The sequence below is a fragment of the Leptodactylus fuscus genome, chromosome 2 (assembly GCF_031893055.1).
Source record: "Leptodactylus fuscus isolate aLepFus1 chromosome 2, aLepFus1.hap2, whole genome shotgun sequence".
Taxonomy (NCBI): Eukaryota; Metazoa; Chordata; class Amphibia; order Anura; family Leptodactylidae; genus Leptodactylus; species Leptodactylus fuscus.
In genome coordinates this window covers 273081893-273100484 of record NC_134266.1, presented here as the reverse complement: position 1 = coordinate 273100484, position 18592 = coordinate 273081893, and the positions used below count along the sequence as shown (strand labels likewise).

The 18592-nt window shown below is 43.3% G+C and overlaps 1 protein-coding gene across 2 annotated transcripts; it reads right to left on the bottom strand.

Annotated features, from left to right (window-relative positions):
• Window positions 1–3087: 3087 nt before the first annotated feature.
• On the bottom strand, window positions 3088–9403 carry LOC142196093 (P2Y purinoceptor 2-like). Of its 2 annotated transcripts, none has more exons than XM_075266306.1 (2): window positions 9379–9403; window positions 3088–4038 (listed from the first exon to the last, which is right to left on the bottom strand). In XM_075266306.1, exons 1-2 carry the CDS (start codon window positions 9397–9399, stop codon window positions 3091–3093), a joined length of 969 nt encoding a protein of 322 aa, XP_075122407.1. In that variant the 5' UTR covers window positions 9400–9403; the 3' UTR covers window positions 3088–3090. The 2 variants fall into 2 exon arrangements, with proteins under 2 accessions (XP_075122407.1, XP_075122406.1); XM_075266305.1 differs by lacking the exon at window positions 9379–9403 and adding an exon at window positions 9110–9203.
• Window positions 9404–18592: the final 9189 nt, after the last annotated feature.

The window sequence follows — 18592 nt, the reverse complement described above, 5'->3', positions numbered from 1 at the left end:
TTGCACCCCTGCCCCTCCCCCCAGGGAATGTGAGTGGGGTGTTAATACAATCAGTGACATAGTTAAAGTCTTGTGGGCCCCGATGCTGACTTTTGTCCCTACAGCGTATTCTTGATAGTGACCGTTACAGGTGCTGCATACTGTAGGTATCAAGAATATGGTGAGTGAGCAGCGCCCGGCATGTAAATAATACTGGGACATCTGATCTGCAAGGTGCTAACAATCTAAGAGATGTAACAGATCAGTGGAGGTAAAACACCTGGGGCCCCTAATGGTCAATGGTTTGAAGATGGTTCTTCTGCGCCGCCGTGACTCCTTCATTACTTACATTGTAATACATTATGGTTACAGCCTGTAATAATAGTGCACAGCTACTATAAAACAGATGATGTGTGAATAATGAAGGGGCCCCACACTATATAATATGCTCCACAGCAGCCCACACACAGTATAATATGCTCCACAGTGACCCCATATGAAATAACATGCTTCACAGTGTCCCCACACAGTATAAAATCCTTCCAAGAGCCACTTCAGGGTAACTTAACATTAGAGGCCCAGGAGAAAGGATTAAAGATAACAAACACCGTTAGTCACCTTGTTTCACCTCACTCTGGTTCTTTTCAACATCTTCTTTGGTCCTCTTCTGCCTGCGACCCCCATTGGGCCTGAAAGAGCCCTGGTGAGGATGTCAGGGATCGTCTGAAGCCCAAGAGAGCTGTATTTCTTATTTTTAGTCACCTCCCCTGAGCAGACGTTCTGGTCCCCTTTCCATTAACAATATGTCTAGCAGTTGGGGAACCAGGCTTTCCCCGACCACTATCATGGTGGCCCCGCTCTGGGCCCAGCCGCAACCCCTAAGACAGTGATTGTTGCGCCACTGAATACAGTTTCCAGACTTCGTGCAAGTGACAACTACACGGCCGGATGTCGTCACAAGTGGTGTCAAAGAATAGAATTTCTCCAGTAAAAACCAAGCCTCAAAAAAGTTATCTTGGTGCCTTCCAATGTCCAATGGTCTGAGTTGTCCACAACCGAAAACATTTTGCTACATTCTGTCACCCTGGAAATTCCGTCCTCTCCTGCCAACTATCGTCCCATCTCACTGCTCCCGTACGCCTCAAAACTTCTCGAGCAACACATCCACTCAGAACTCTCCTCCTATTTCTCGTCCAACCTGCTCTTTGACAGACTTCAGTCAGGCTTCAGACCCCGGCACTCCACTGAAACTGCCCTAACAAAAGTCACTAACGACCTGCTAACCGCCAAAGCCAAGCGCCATTACTCTGTCCTCCTCCTCCTCGACCTCTCCTCTGCCTTTGACACAGTTGACCACTCCCTCCTGTTAGAAATTCTCTCATCCCTTGGTATCTCAGACCTGGCCCTTTCCTGGATCTCCTCATACCTCACCGACTGCACATTCAGCGTCTCCCACTCGCACACCACCTCCTCACCTCGCCCTCTCTCTGCAGGTGTCCCCCCAAGGCTCCGTCCTAGGACCCCTCCTGTTCTCCATCTACACCCTTGGCCTGGGCCAACTCATAGAATCTCATGGCTTTCAGTACCATTGCTATGCCGACGACACCCAAATCTACATCTCTGGACCAGACATTGCCTCCCTGTTGGCCAGAGTTCCAGATTGTCTAGCGGCCGTAGCCTCCTTCCTCTCCTCCCGCTTTCTCAAACTCAACATGGAGAAAACAGAGTTTATCATCTTCAGCCCATCCTGTATGGCCCCTCCTCCTGACCCATCTATCAAAGTTAATGGAACCCCACTTACCCCTGTCCCACAGGCCCGATGCCTTGGGGTAACCCTGGATTCCGACTTATCCTTCAAACCACATATTCAAACCCTCAACACCTCCTGCCGCCTCCAGCTCATGAACATCCACCGAATCCGCTCCTTCCTCACCCAGGAAACTACCAAGATGCTCGTCCAGGCCCTCATAATCTCCCGCTTAGACTACTGCAACACCCTTCTCCATGGACTCCCAGCTAACACCCTCGCCCCCTCCAGTCCACCCTAAACTGCGCTGCTCGCTTAATCCACCTCACCCCCCGATCCTCATCGGCTGCTGCCCTCTGCCAGTCCCTCCACTGGCTACCTATAGCCCAGCGAATTGAGTTCAAGCTACTAACGCTAACACACAAAGCCATCCACAACCTGTCCCCTCCATATATCTCTGACCTCACCTGTCCCCTCCATATATCTCTGACCTCATCCACAACCTGTCCCCTCCATATATCTCTGACCTCACCTGTCCCCTCCATATATCTCTGACCTCACCTGTCCCCTCCATATATCTCTGACCTCACCTGTCCCCTCCATATATCTCTGACCTCACCTGTCCCCTCCATATATCTCTGACCTCACCTGTCCCCTCCATATATCTCTGACCTCATCCTCACCTGTCCCCTCCATATATCTCTGACCTCACCTGTCTCCTCCATATATCTCTGACCTCATCCTCACCTGTCCCCTCCATATATCTCTGACCTCATCCTCACCTGTCCCCTCCATATATCTCTGACCTCATCTCCCGCTACCTGCCCACACGTAACCTCAGATCCTCCAATGACCTCCTACTCCGCTCTGCCCTCATCCGCTCCTCACACAACCGTCTCCAAGATTTCTCCCGTGCATCCCCCATACTCTGGAACTCCTTACCACGACACATAAGACTGACCCCCCACAATCACAGGATTCAAGAAGGTCCTGAAGACTCCCCTATTCAGGAAGGCCTACAACCACCAATAACACTATCACCGCACCCCCATCTGTACAGTCTCCCCCTCTCATTCTGTCTCTACCCCCTTCCCTCATAGATTGTAAGCCCTCGCGGGCAGGGCCCTCTACCCCACTGTGCCAGCCAATCACTGTTAGTATTATATCTACCTGTATATTTTGTGAATTGTATGTAACCCCCAAATGTAAAGCACCATGGAATTAATGGTGCTATATAAATAAACAATAATAATAATAATAATTCCAAGCATGCCAGATAATTGGACAATTTTTGCCCAAACTTAATAAACCTTTTTATATAATAACAATAACATTGTATCAGTTCATAGATCTTTCCACCCCATTTAAGAAGAATTGTTTGGTCTTCTTAACCGGAACCTCCAAACCAAAAAATACAAAACTGGGTCGATGCAGCTGTTGACGCTGGCCAGGGGTCGTGTGGACTTGTAGGCCGCATTAACCACATTCAAAGTAGGACACGGGGCGAGGTCCACTTTCCGGAAGTAGTAGTACAAAGTCCTGGTGATGTGAAATGGTAAGAAGGCGATGATGAAGACCAACATTACGGTAATGATCATCTTGATAGACTTCTTCTTGGACTCGGAGGTCTGATTCACGCTCTTCGATGGCTGGATGAGAACATAAATCATGTAGGAGTTGCAAAGAATGAGGATGGTGAAGGGGACGCAGAAGAGCACGGCCAAGATGACCGTGTTGTAGACGACAAAATTATCAAAAAGTTCAATGTTGGAGGTGTCATGGCAGACGGTGCTGTCACCATTTATACTGGTGGAGACGAAATAGAACGTAGGGGATTGTATGACAATCACGACAAACCAGATGCAGACGGAGGCGATCCTTGCATAACGAATATTACGCCAACGTAGAAACCGCAGGGGGTAGCATACGGCCAGGAAGCGGTAAATACTGATACAGAGTAAGAAGAGGATGCTGCAGTACAGGCTGGTGTAGAAGAGGAAGCGGACAATCTTACACAAGGGCTCGCTGAAGGGCCAGTCATTGGCTTTGGAGTAATAATAGGCCAACAAGGGCAAGGACAAGACATACAGCAAGTCCGAGAGGGCCAGGTTAAACATGAAGACGTTGATCACTTTCCATGGCCGGATCCGAAATATGAAGATGTAGAGGGCGAGGATGTTGAGGATGAAACCGAAGGCAAATATTATTCCATAACACAAAGGAAGGAGGATGTACTTGAAGTCTTCTTCAAATATACATCTGTAGGTCAAGTTCTTCTCCTTAGTAATGTTATCCATTGGCAGGACAAATGACTGGAAGATAGAACAAGGAAGGAAGTTAGAGATAAAGTCAACCAAGACTCCAAGGAATCCAACATAGATGGTCCAACATAGATGGTCAACCTAGAAAAGATGTCATCTATAAAATGTATCCTCCTCCATTAGAAGGAGGCTAGAGTAAGATATGGCTGAGCAGACAGAATTTGTACTGCCTTGGATTGTCAGTGATTCATTATTTGTCCCGCAGTCTCGTTGCCTATTCATCACCATGACCTATGACGGTATTATTATTGCAATGCAGTTGCCAAAGAGGCTTATGATTATAGCAATGGCAGCCTATATGGTTGAATGTCATAGGGAACCGCCATGGGTTCACACCAACCCCTTAGCACTTTTTCTTGGTTCTTATATTTTTTAATTGCCTGACATGAGCTACACAATGTATTTATATAAAACACTTAGGGTCCATTCACACTGCTGTCATTGTTATCATCCGTCTGAAGGCACACCATTATCTTCCATTAAAAAGTTAGCAAACCAGATGGAAGGAAGCTTCAGTCTTGGTTTTACATGACAATGAACGGAGACATCCATAGACAGAGGGGATCTGTTTGTATCAGTCATTCTGATAGAATTTCAGTCCATTGCTCTGCTCCTATGATGGATCAGAACAACGGAATTCCATAACAGAAGTCATATACAATATGTATCAGTCAGCTATAAAATGTGTCCTTCCCCATTAGAAGGAAGTTAGAGTAAGATATGGCCGAGTAGACGTTATTTGTATCATCCTTGCACTTCAGCCATCACAATTGTCAGTGATTCATTAGTTTCCCGCAGTCTCGCTGTCTATTCATCAACATGATATTGCGGTGATATCATTATAGCAATGCAGTTGCCAAATAGGTTCCCTCTAATATTATAGTTATTATAGAAATCTATATGGGTAAGTTTCATAGGGGACCGCCATGGGTCCGAACCAACCCCTTTAGCACTTTCTCTTGTTCTAATGTCTTTCATTGCCCAACAAGACATAGACATTGTATAGTATATTAGAAACATTCTAACACTTAGGCTATATTCATACTGCTGACATTGAAGTCCTTTGTTCTGATCCGTCTGTAGAAACAGCTTTAATGTAAGAAGAATAAGCAAACTAGTCTTGTGTTTTACATTATGGTGAGTAGAAATGGATTCAGGCAGAGGGCACTATGAGGAATCAGAACAATGGACTGGATAAACATATAGCTGGGATGATTTAGGAAAACCTGCACTCGCAGGGGGTTGGACCCGATGGCCCTTGAGGTCCCTTCCAACTCTACCATAAGAATAAGAAGAATAAGAATAAGACTTCAATGACAGTAGTGTGAATTTAGCCTTATGTATCCCAAAAAGAAAACTTTGGTTTCCGTGTTTGGTTGGATAGCATTACAAGGGCTTAGGAGTTTAAGATAAAGGTAGCAGAAGTCATCGATATCATCTCAGTGATGGATGGCCATCCGCAGCTGCTGGGGATAAACTGAGTTAGGGGGCGTTCACACTACCGTCGGTGTCCGACAGGTAGTGTCCGCTCCTAGTGTCCGCTCAAAATCTGTCACGGACATTAGGAGCGGACACTAGCTGTGTCCGTGACACCTGTCATTTATTTCAATGGGCATCGGGTGCGTTCTTTTGCACTCCATGCCCGTCCTTCCCTGTCCGCAAGTGAAGATGCATGCAGGGTTCCTCTGTCCGCTTGAGAAGTCGGACATCTTCTCTTGCGGACAGGAAAGGACAGGCACGGAGTGCAAAAGAACGCACCCGATGCCCATTGAAATAAATGACAGGTGTCACGGACACAGCTAGTGTCCGCTCCTAATGTCCATGCCAGATTTTGAGCGGACACTAGGAGCGGACACTACATGTCGGACACTGACGGTAGTGTGAACGCTCCCTTAGAAGCAAATCTCTGCACTCTGTGGACTGGCTGAGCGTAATCATTGCAGTCCAGTTCCCATACAGATGAAAGGGACACAAGCTGCAGAAAGTAGATGTAACCTTGATGACCTATCCTAAAGAAACCCCTTTAATACTAAACAACCAAATTCAGAATCCAAAGGTTCCCATGTGTTGGACAAAATTGCTCAAATAATGATTGTAAACAAGTAAAACATTAGAACAAGATAATGTGCCAATGGGGTAGGTGTGAGCCCATGGCGGTACCCCATGAACCCACAACTTATGGGCCATAATCAGAAAGGAAACAAAGAAACAGAAGGGAAAAATATCGAAAAATACATTCAAAAATATCAAAAATTAAGGGAAAAATCAAATGGGGAAAAATATTTCAGTAGCGCTCAAGTAGAAAGGTAAAGTAAGAAGAAAAGAGGAGTCCAAAACTAGGTAAAAACCCAACATGGCCGACTTCTTTCCATCTGCTATACAGACCTGGTGTCCTGAGTCTCAGAGGTTCCTGTCCATACAGATACCAGCGGCCGCACATATGCTGCATTACATCTGCCAGGTGATCAGTAACAAGCACTCACCAAAGCCAACCCCACGCAGCAAACGCTCACAGCTGCTACAACATCAGGAAGACTTAAAGGGGTTCCGTCACATTCCTACTGACAACCGGGAAGTCATTTAATTATGCAAATTAATTAATGCAAGCTCTGTTAATTGCAGCACACCCTACCCAATCTGCATCCAAGCAGGAATTCTCAGTTCTACCCTGCTCAATTAACCACCATGGAAAAAAAAACAACCTACGCAAGGCAGTATAACCTCAGCCGTGATAGCCAAATTAACCCCTTACCGACCGCCTATATCTATACACAACACTATCTGCGAGGGGTCCCCTCAACTTACTGTTTACAGTGGGGCAAAAAAGTATTTAGTCAGTCACCAATAGTGCAAGTTCCACCTCTTAAAAAGATGAGAGGCGTCTGTAATTTACATCATAGGTAGACCTCAACTATGAGAGACAAAATGAGAAAACAAATGCAGAAAATCACATTGTCTGATTTTGTAAGAATTTATTTGCAAATTATGGTGGAAAATAAGTATTTGGTCACCTACAAACAATCAAGATTTCTGGCTCTCACAGACCTGTAACTTCTTCTTTAAGAGTCTCCTCTTTCCTCCACTCATTACCTGTAGTAATGGCACCTGTTTAAACTTGTTATCAGTATAAAAAGACACCTGTGCACACCCTCAAACAGTCAGACTCCAAACTCCACTATGGTGAAGACCAAAGAGCTGTCAAAGGACACCAGAAACAAAGTTGTAGCCCTGCACCAGGCTGGGAAGACTGAATCTGCAATAGGCAACCAGCTTGGACTGAAGAAATCAACTGTGGGAGCAATAATTAGAAAATGGAAGACATACAAGACCACTGATAATCTCCCTCGATCTGGGGCTCCACGCAAAATCTCACCCCGTGGGGTCAAAATGATCACAAGAACGGTGAGCAAAAATCCCAGAACCACGCGGGGGGGACCTAGTGAATGAACTGCAGAGAGCTGGGACCAATGTAACAAAGCCTACCATCAGTAACACACTACGCCGCCAGGGACTCAGATCCTGCAGTGCCAGACGTGTCCCACTGCTTAAGCCAGTACATGTCCGGGCCCGTCTGAAGTTTGCTAGAGAGCATTTGGATGATGCAGAAGAGTATTGGGAGAATGTCCTATGGTCTGATGAAACCAAACTGGAACTGTTTGGTAGAAACACAACTTTTCGTGTTTGGAGGAAAAAGAATACTGAGTTGCATCCAAACACCATACCTACTGTAAAGCATGGGGGTGGAAACATCATGCTTTGGGGCTGTTTCTCTGCAAAGGGGCCAGAACGACTGATCCGGGTACTTGAAAGAATGAATGGGGCCATGTATCGTGAGATTTTGAGTGCAAACCTCCTTCCATCTGCAAGGGCATTGAAGATGAAACGTGGCTGGGTCTTTCAACATGACAATGATCCAAAGCACACCGCCAGGGCAAGGAAGGAGTGGCTTTGTAAGAAACATTCCAAGGTCCTGGAGTGGCCTAGCCAGTCTCCAGATCTCAACCCTATAGAAAACCTTTGGAGGGAGTTGAAAGTCCGTGTTGTCAAGCGACAGCCCCAAAACATCACTGCTCTAGAGGAGATCTGCATGGAGGAATGGGCCAACATACCAACAACAGTGTGTGCCAACCTTGTGAAGACTTACAGAAAACGTCTGACCTCTGTCATTGCCAACAAAGGAGAGAGAACAAAGTATTGAGATGAAATTTTGTTACTGACCAAATACTTATTTTCCACCATAATTTGCAAATAAATTCTTACAAAATCAGACAATGTGATTTTCTGGATTTGTTTTCTCATTTTGTCTCTCATAGTTGAGGTCTACCTATGATGTAAATTACAGACGCCTCTCATCTTTGTAAGTGGTGGAACTTGCACTATTGGTGACTGACTAAATACTTTTTTGCCCCACTGTAGGTAGGGGGCATCTGCAATGGGTGTTATATTAGAGCTGACCCTGAACTGCCATGGTCACGATCAGAGATAACAATGAAGTGAAGATCAGCGGAGGTCCCACACATAGAACCGTCAAGGATCAGATGTTTGAAGAGGCAGCAGAGCTCAAGCTTCTGTTTCACAGTCCATGTAACTTAACATTTATGACCCTTCAGTTACAATACCATGTACAGCCACTCTACAATGTTTGGCGCTGTCCTTAGTAAGTGGAGAAGAGGCTGCAGCATTCATTGCAGCCTCTACAAATGGCTGATCTGTAGGGTCCTGGGTGTCAGACCCCTGCCAATCCTTAATGGATAGTCTATCTCAAGGATAGGTCATCTTATATTTCGCTTGGAAAACCCCTTTAAGCAGATAGAAAGAAGAAGAAGGGGCGTGCTCTGTTACCCCAATGATATCCCCGTGTCTGTAAAGCACTGCGGAATATGATGGCGCTATAGGAATAAGTAAAATACATATTATTAACCGAACATTGAGAACACATAAAAATATAACATGTATCTTATACATCCCAAGAAATGTGATTGAAAAGTCATATGCATCCCGTCCCACAAAAACAAAGCCCCAACGGTACAACATTACGGGTTCATAATATGGTCATACACACATAATCCTCTAGGAGGCGACGGGAACAAATAAGCCGCAGAATTTTTATTAGGGACATTCTGTTTCAGGTTCCTCTGCCCATCGATGCAGCACAATCCTCTCGCAGTGACATGGTTTCTCCTGCAGGTGTCACTGCAGACCCCATATCCGAAACCTTATATCGCACCAGCTGAAACTCGCAGCAATATTTGGCAGGTTACAGGATTACAGCCCACAGGTCACTTCACAGGTTTCACAGATCTCCCCGCCATATGTGACCCCAGTCTTCACCTGTCGTTCCTCCGTAGACATGTTCCTTCCTTTATTGCCAATACATTACAGATCTTTCCTGTGTCCTTAAAGACATGATGTTCCATAAATAAAATCCGCCCTGGAATTTCACGATTTGCAGGCGTGTCTTTCCAGTTTTTTCTGCTCGGTCTCTTTCCCCAGAGATCCTGATGTTATTTTTGGTCACCGGTTGTTACGTTGCGTCCTATTATTAGGTTACATTTTATTTATTGAGTTTCCTTGGACTCACAACAAAACAGACCTAAGGCAGGGAATAAGGTAAGAGGGTTAATAGCCTAATTATTATAGTATATATGGAAGTGACATGCTGAGACTTGTAGTACTTACCTGGTAGGTGACATCGAGCCAAGGACATACATAGATTGTGAGCAAAAGACCCCTCATTCCTTCTCCGAATACTGCTCTGTACAATGGAGAAACTACACAAGTGAGAAACGATCCACAACCAGTGAAATCATAGCTGGAAACATATTTATAACCACAAGGGGGCAATATAAACTTCATTTTATTTACTGGCACCTACGGTATGAAAAAACTTCTGTACTCACCAAAATAGAGACAAGTAATGTGTAAGAGAAGGGAGTCATGGGGCAAGATCAGATAAAAGGAAGAGACCATAGACAGCACATGAGGACCACCTCCTCAAATATAACACTGCCCCTAGGTACAAGAATATAACTACTATAATAGTACCTCCTATGTACAAGAATATAACTACTATAATACTGCCCCCTATGTACAAGAATATAACTACTATAATACTACTCCTATGTACAAGAATATAACTACTATAATACTACCTCCTATGTACAAGAATATAACTACTATAGTACTACTCCTATGTACAAGAATATAACTACTATAATACTACTCCTATGTACAAGAATATAACTACTATAATACTGCTCCTATGTATAAGAATATAACTACTATAATACTGCTCCTATGTACAAGAATATAACTACTATAATACTGCTGCTATGTACAAGAATATAACTACTATAATACTACTACTATGTACAAGAATATAACTACTATAATACTACTCCTATGTACAAGAATATAACTACTATAATACTACTGCTATGTACAAGAATATAACTACTATAATACTGCTCCTATGTACAAGACTATAACTACTATAATACTACTCCTATGTACAAGAATATAACTACTATAATACTGCTCCTATGTACAAGAATATAACTACTATAATACTGCTCCTATGTACAAGAATATAACTACTATAATACTGCTGCTATGTACAAGAATATAACTACTATAATACTGCTGCTATGTACAAGAATATAACTACTATAATACTGCTCCTATGTACAAGAATATAACTACTATAATAGTACCTCCTATGTACAAGAATATAACTACTATAATACTGCTCCTATGTACAAGAATATAACTACTATAATACTGCTCCTATGTACAAGAATATAACTACTATAATACTGCTGCTATGTACAAGAATATAACTACTATAATACTGCTCCTATGTACAAGAATATAACTACTATAATACTGCTGCTATGTACAAGAATATAACTACTATAATACTGCTCCTATGTACAAGAATATAACTACTATAATACTGCTCCTATGTACAAGAATATAACTACTATAATACTGCTGCTATGTACAAGAATATAACTACTATAATACTGCTCCTATGTACAAGAATATAACTACTATAATACTGCTGCTATGTACAAGAATATAACTACTATAATACTGCTCCTATGTACAAGAATATAACTACTATAATACTGCTCCTATGTACAAGAATATAACTACTATAATACTACCTCCTATGTACAAGACTATAACTACTATAATACTGCTCCTATGTACAAGAATATAACTACTATAATACTGCTCCTATGTACAAGAATATAACTACTATAATACTACTCCTATGTACAAGACTATAACTACTATAATACTGCTCCTATGTACAAGAATATAACTACTATAATACTACTCCTATGTACAAGACTATAACTACTATAATACTGCTCCTATGTACAAGAATATAACTACTATAATACTACTCCTATGTACAAGAATATAACTACTATAATACTGCTCCTATGTACAAGAATATAACTACTATAATACTGCTCCTATGTACAAGAATATAACTACTATAATACTGCTCCTATATACAAGAATATAACTACTATAATACTACTCCTGTATACAAGAATATAACTACTATAATACTACTCCTATGTACAAGAATATAACTACTATAATACTACTCCTATGTACAAGAATATAACTACTATAATACTACCTCCTATGTACAAGAATATAACTACTATAATACTACCTCCTATGTACAAGAATATAACTACTATAATACTACCTCCTATGTACAAGAATATAACTACTATAATACTACTCCTATGTACAAGAATATAACTACTATAATACTGCTCCTATGTACAAGAATATAACTACTATAATACTACTCCTATGTACAAGAATATAACTACTATAATACTGCTCCTATGTACAAGAATATAACTACTATAATACTACTCCTATGTACAAGAATATAACTACTATAATACTGCTCCTATGTACAAGAATATAACTACTATAATACTACCTCCTATGTACAAGAATATAACTACTATAATACTACCTCCTATGTACAAGAATATAACTACTATAATACTACCTCCTATGTACAAGAATATAACTACTATAATACTACCTCCTATGTACAAGAATATAACTACTATAATACTGCTCCTATGTACAAGAATATAACTACTATAATACTACCTCCTATGTACAAGAATATAACTACTATAATACTGCTCCTATGTACAAGAATATAACTACTATAATACTGCCCCCTATGTACAAGAATATAACTACTATAATACTGTCCCTCTGTACAAGAATATAACTACTATAATACTACTCCTATGTACAAGAATATAACTACTATAATACTACTCCTATGTACATGAACATGTTAGGAGGTCTCTCATTGTTAGTACATTTGGTGTTTCCTCGGTATAGTCTTGAATATTATTCTTAATGTCGCTCCTCTTTGATTATATAGTGTAATATCCGGATCCCCAGAAGTCAGTGTTATAACAACCTTGTGTGACTTTCATACCGTGCACATGATTGGTGCCGTACTAGTGATAAGCCCTATTCTGTTTGTTCTGTTGTCGGGCAGTGATCCCATGTCCGGACTTATAGTAGCATTTTTATACAGTTCTCTAGGACAAGACCCAGAAAACCTGGCTCAGTATTACTTGTTAAAGAAAGACTCTCACTGTACTTTAGGTAAGTTATACCCAATTATTTATATGGAGTCTGTCGTATTGCAGGATAGCTTTAGATGTAATGTATGTACACAGTGACTGTACCAGCAGAATAGTGAGTGCAGCTCTGGAGTATAATACAGGATAAGTAATGTAATGTATGTACACAGTGACTGTACCAGCAGAATAGTGAGCGCAGCTCTGGAGTATAATACAGGATAAGTAATGTAATGTATGTACACAGTGACTGCACCAGCAGAATAGTGAGCCCAGCTCTGGAGTATAATACAGGATAAGTAATGTAATGTATGTACACAGTGACTGCACCAGCAGAATAGTGAGCGCAGCTCTGGAGTATAATACAGGATAAGTAATGTAATGTATGTACACAGTGACTGTACCAGCAGAATAGTGAGCGCAGCTCTGGACTATAATACAGGATAAGTAATGTAATGTATGTACACAGTGACTGTACCAGCAGAATAGTGAGCGCAGCTCTGGAGTATAATACAGGATAAGTAATGTAATGTATGTACACAGTGACTGTACCAGCAGAATAGTGAGCGCAGCTCTGGAGTATAATACAGGATAAGTAATGTAATGTATGTACACAGTGACTGCACCAGCAGAATAGTGAGCGCAGCTCTGGAGTATAATACAGAATAAGTAATGTAATGTATGTACACAGTGACTGCACCAGCAGAATAGTGAGCGCAGCTCTGGAGTATAATACAGGATAAGTAATGTAATGTATGTACAGAGTGACTGTACCAGCAGAAAAGTGAGCGCAGCTCTGGAGTATAATACAGGATAAGTAATGTAATATATGTACACAGTGACTGTACCAGCAGAATAGTGAGCGCAGCTCTGGAGTATAATACAGGATAAGTAATGTAATATATGTACACAGTGACTGTACCAGCAGAATAGTGAGCGCAGCTCTGGGGTATAATACAGGATAAGTAATGTAATGTATGTACACAGTGACTGCACCAGCAGAATAGTGAGCGCAGCTCTGGAGTATAATACAGAATAAGTAATGTAATGTATGTACACAGTGACTGCACCAGCAGAATAGTGAGCGCAGCTCTGGAGTATAATACAGGATAAGTAATGTAATGTATGTACACAGTGACTGCACCAGCAGAATAGTGAGCGCAGCTCTGGAGTATAATACAGGATAAGTAATGTAATGTATGTACAGAGTGACTGTACCAGCAGAATAGTGAGCGCAGCTCTGGAGTATAATACAGGATAAGTAATGTAATGTATGTACAGAGTGACTGTACCAGCAGAATAGTGAGCGCAGCTCTGGAGTATAATACAGGATAAGTAATGTAATGTATGTACAGAGTGACTGTACCAGCAGAATAGTGAGCGCAGCTCTGGAGTATAATACAGGATAAGTAATGTAATGTATGTACACAGTGACTGTACCAGCAGAATAGTGAGCGCAGCTCTGGGGTATAATACAGGATAAGTAATGTAATGTATGTACACAGTGACTGTACCAGCAGAATAGTGAGCGCAGCTCTGGAGTATAATACAGGATAAGTAATGTAATGTATGTACAGAGTGACTGTACCAGCAGAATAGTGAGCCCAGTTCTGGAGTATAATACAGGATAAGCAATGTAATGTATGTACACAGTGACTGCACCAGCAGAATAGTGAGCGCAGCTCTGGAGTATAATACAGAATAAGTAATGTAATGTATGTACACAGTGACTGCACAAGCAGAAAAGTGAGCGCAGCTCTGGAGTATAATACAGGATAAGTAATGTAATGTATGTACACAGTGACTGCACCAGCAGAAAAGTGAGCGCAGCTCTGGAGTATAATACAGGATAAGTAATGTAATGTATGTACACAGTGACTGCACCAGCAGAATAGTGAGCGCAGCTCTGGAGTATAATACAGGATAAGTAATGTAATGTATGTACAGAGTGACTGTACCAGCAGAAAAGTGAGCGCAGCTCTGGAGTATAATACAGGATAAGTAATGTAATATATGTACACAGTGACTGTACCAGCAGAATAGTGAGCGAAGCTCTGGAGTATAATACAGGATAAGTAATGTAATATATGTACACAGTGACTGTACCAGCAGAATAGTGAGCGCAGCTCTGGGGTATAATACAGGATAAGTAATGTAATGTATGTACACAGTGACTGTACCACAGAATAGTGAGCGCAGCTCTGGACTATAATACAGGATAAGTAATGTAATGTATGTACACAGAGACTGCACCAGCAGAATAGTGAGCGCAGCTCTGGAGTATAATACAGGATAAGTAATGTAATGTATGTACACAGTGACTGCACCAGCAGAATAGTGAGCGCAGCTCTGGAGTATAATACAGGATCAGTAATGTAATGTATGTACACAGTGACTGCACCAGCAGAATAGTGAGCGCAGCTCTGGAATATAATACAGGATAAGTAATGTAATGTATGTACACAGTGACTGCACCAGCAGAATAGTGAGCGCAGCTCTGGAGTATAATATAGGATAAGTAATGTAATGTATGTACACAGTGACTGTCACGGAGCAAAGGTATACGTCTTCCTCCGGATGGTCTTTTGAATCAACACGGACGCAAGAGGTCGGGAGACAACAGCAATTTATTGTAATCCACAAAGTTAGTAGCCGGCAGCGGTCACATCAACCGTAATAACAATAAGTCCACAGAAGTCACAATCCAATGATAACTTTGGTTCCTTGGTCCTGTAACTATATCCTGGCTCTCTGCAGAGCTGTGCACAGGCCGGCTAACACATACTAACTCCAGCTACAACTATATACTAAAACTGTTACACCTATATCTGTGGGTGGGAAGGGCTGAGTCACAGATCCTTCCCCCCTCACCTATACCAAGGAGAGCAGACTCCCTGTCTACTATGGACAATGCACCATCCAACATCTTCTTGGAGACACTGATCAGATTATCTCCACCCATTGTCCTCACTGGTCCTCACTAGTTAGAGGTATTTGCATACAATGTGCTAACACACTAGACCCGAATCAGCCAACTACACACTGATGTTTACAACAGGTTAGAGAATACATTCCACATGAAATATATATTACACATTGCCTATTGCCGGACTCTAACCATCCCGTGACAACCCCTCCCCCTCTCAAAACATGTGCATGACACAATTGGCCTACACAGGTAAATTGGGGAATGCACATCAGTCTCTATAGCTCATATGTCCTCCTGCCGGGATAACCCATCTGCGTTCTGGTGTTGGTTCCCTCGGCGGTACTGAATGGTAAAGTTGTAGGTTTGAAGGGCTGGCATCTGGCAGAAAATCCGGTGGATCCATGTTGGCGTCTCTCTGAGCTTGGCTTCGGGTCACTGCTCCCACAAAGTGGCACTGTAGATTTCCAACATCGTTGCCTAACAGAACATCGGCCGGCAGCCCGCTCATCACACCAATTGTGCATCGTTTTGGTCCATAACCATAGTCGAGTTCCACGGTAGCTTTAGGAATACGTCTTTGAGTACCCCCTGCCAACTTGATAGAAATGCCAGGGCCCTCCTCTAGGGCCTCGGGTCGCACAACTCGGGGGTCCGCTACCGTTAGGAAAGCTCCCGAGTCCCGGAATCCAACAACTGTTCGGCCATCCAGTAGGACCTCCTGCAAGTGCTTCCTCTGAAGGTTTGCGGGATGTGTGGCGGAAGGCTGAATCCCATAGACCCCTGGAGGTGGAACAGATGGGTCATTCATGGAGTCATCTGGAAATGGGGCCAAACTTTCTGTCCTAGGGGTGGTTCCCAGGTAGTGAATAGGCCGGGATGCCACGGTGGCCCGTGCCCCCATGTTAGCAGGGCAACTAGCTTGCAAATGTCCAGGCCGCCCGCACCCAAAACATCTGCGCTCTAGCATTCTTCCAGTGGGTCGTTGTCTAGGGACAGGGTTGTTCATAGCTGGAGGCCGATGGGCTGGGGCAGGGGTAGAGGGGGAATTGTAATCCTGAGGCCGGGCACGAAAGGTGGGTGGCTGGATGAAGGGTGTCTGGCGGACTGTGGTAGTTTTCCGCTCCTCTGCAAACAACCTCTTCCACTGCGGCTTGATGGTCAGGCCCTCATCTGCAAGAGAAGCAGCTTGCTCAACTGTGGCTGGGTTCCGTTCCAGCACCCACTCACGGATCTCAGCGGGGCACTGGGAAAAGAACTGTTCCTTAAGTATGACTTGGAGGATCTTATCGACTGTGACAGCCTCCTCTCCTTCTAGCCAGCGCTTGCATGCTTGCTTCAACTTGTGGGCGAACATGTGGAAGGAGCTTCCCCCATTGTAAGACAAAGAGCGGAACTGAACTCGGTAGGTCTCTGGAGTGACTGCATAATACTTCTGCACCGCTCTTTTAATGGCCTCATAGTCCCGCTGATCACTAGGGTCCATAGCTCTGAGAGCTTCCGCAGCCCCATCTCGTAGGTGCCCCACCAGATACCGGACCCAATCCTTCTCTGGGACTTCCATCAGGTGGCACTGGTGTTCGAAGTCCTGAAAATATCCATCAACATCCCCAGCCGCTTCATCAAAGGTCTTGAAGTGTTTATGGGAGACATATGGTGGTTCTCTCACTGTTGGGCTGGGGGTCGGCGTTTGATTATAATTCCGCGTAGTTATCTCAGCCATTCGCATTTCATGCGCCATTCTTTCCTTTTCATGCGCCATTCTCTGTTCCTCCTTCTCTGTTTCCTGAGCCCTCTGTAATGCTCTACTCCTTTGCTCTGCAGTTGCTCCTAGCCCCAGCACTGCCAATTCCTCCTCATACAAAACAACCCATCTGCTCTTTTGGGTCTGTACCTGCCACTCCCGTATCTCTCCAGTCTCCTGGGGGCAGCCCTCCTCATGGTCGCTTTGCAGGGTCATCTCCTCCAGTGCCTCGATCAGTTGATCTTTCGTTCTTCCCTGGTAACTCAGGTTTAGTTCCCGGGCCCTTACTTGTAGACTTGCCATAGTCCAGTTCCTGTATTCTGAGGTTGTGGCTCCATTAATCGCTGGGCTGCTGTAGTCCATCTCGCTATCCGCTGTTGATCCCACCGCTGCCACCAGTTGTCACGGAGCAAAGGTATACGTCTTCCTCCGGATGGTCTTTTGAATCAACACGGACGCAAGAGGTCGGGAGACAACAGCAATTTATTGTAATCCACAAAGTTAGTAGCCGGCAGCGGTCACATCAACCGTAATAACAATAAGTCCACAGAAGTCACAATCCAATGATAACTTTGGTTCCTTGGTCCTGTAACTATATCCTGGCTCTCTGCAGAGCTGTGCACAGGCCGGCTAACACATACTAACTGCTAGCTACAACTATATACTAAGACTGTTACTTCCTCTATCTGTGGGTGGGAAGGGCTGAGTCACAGATCCTTCCCCCCTCACCTATACCAAGGAGAGCAGACTCCCTGTCTACTATGGACAATGCACCATCCAACATCTTCTTGGAGACACTGATCAGATTATCTCCACCCATTGTCCTCACTGGTCCTCACTAGTTAGAGGTATTTGCATACAATGTGCTAACACACTAGACCCGAATCAGCCAACTACACACTGATGTTTACAACAGGTTAGATAATACATTCCACATGAAATATATATTACACATTGCCTATTGCCGGACTCTAACCATCCCGTGACAGTGACTGTACCAGCAGAATAGTGAGCGCAGCTCTGGAGTATAATACAGGATAAGTAATGTAATGTATGTACACAGTGACTGCACCAGCAGAATAGTGAGCGCAGCTCCGGAGTATAATACAGGATAAGTAATGTAATGTATGTACACAGTGACTGTACCAGCAGAATAGTGAGCGCAGCTCTGGGGTATAATACAGGATAAGTAATGTAATGTATGTACAGTGACTGCACCAGCAGAAT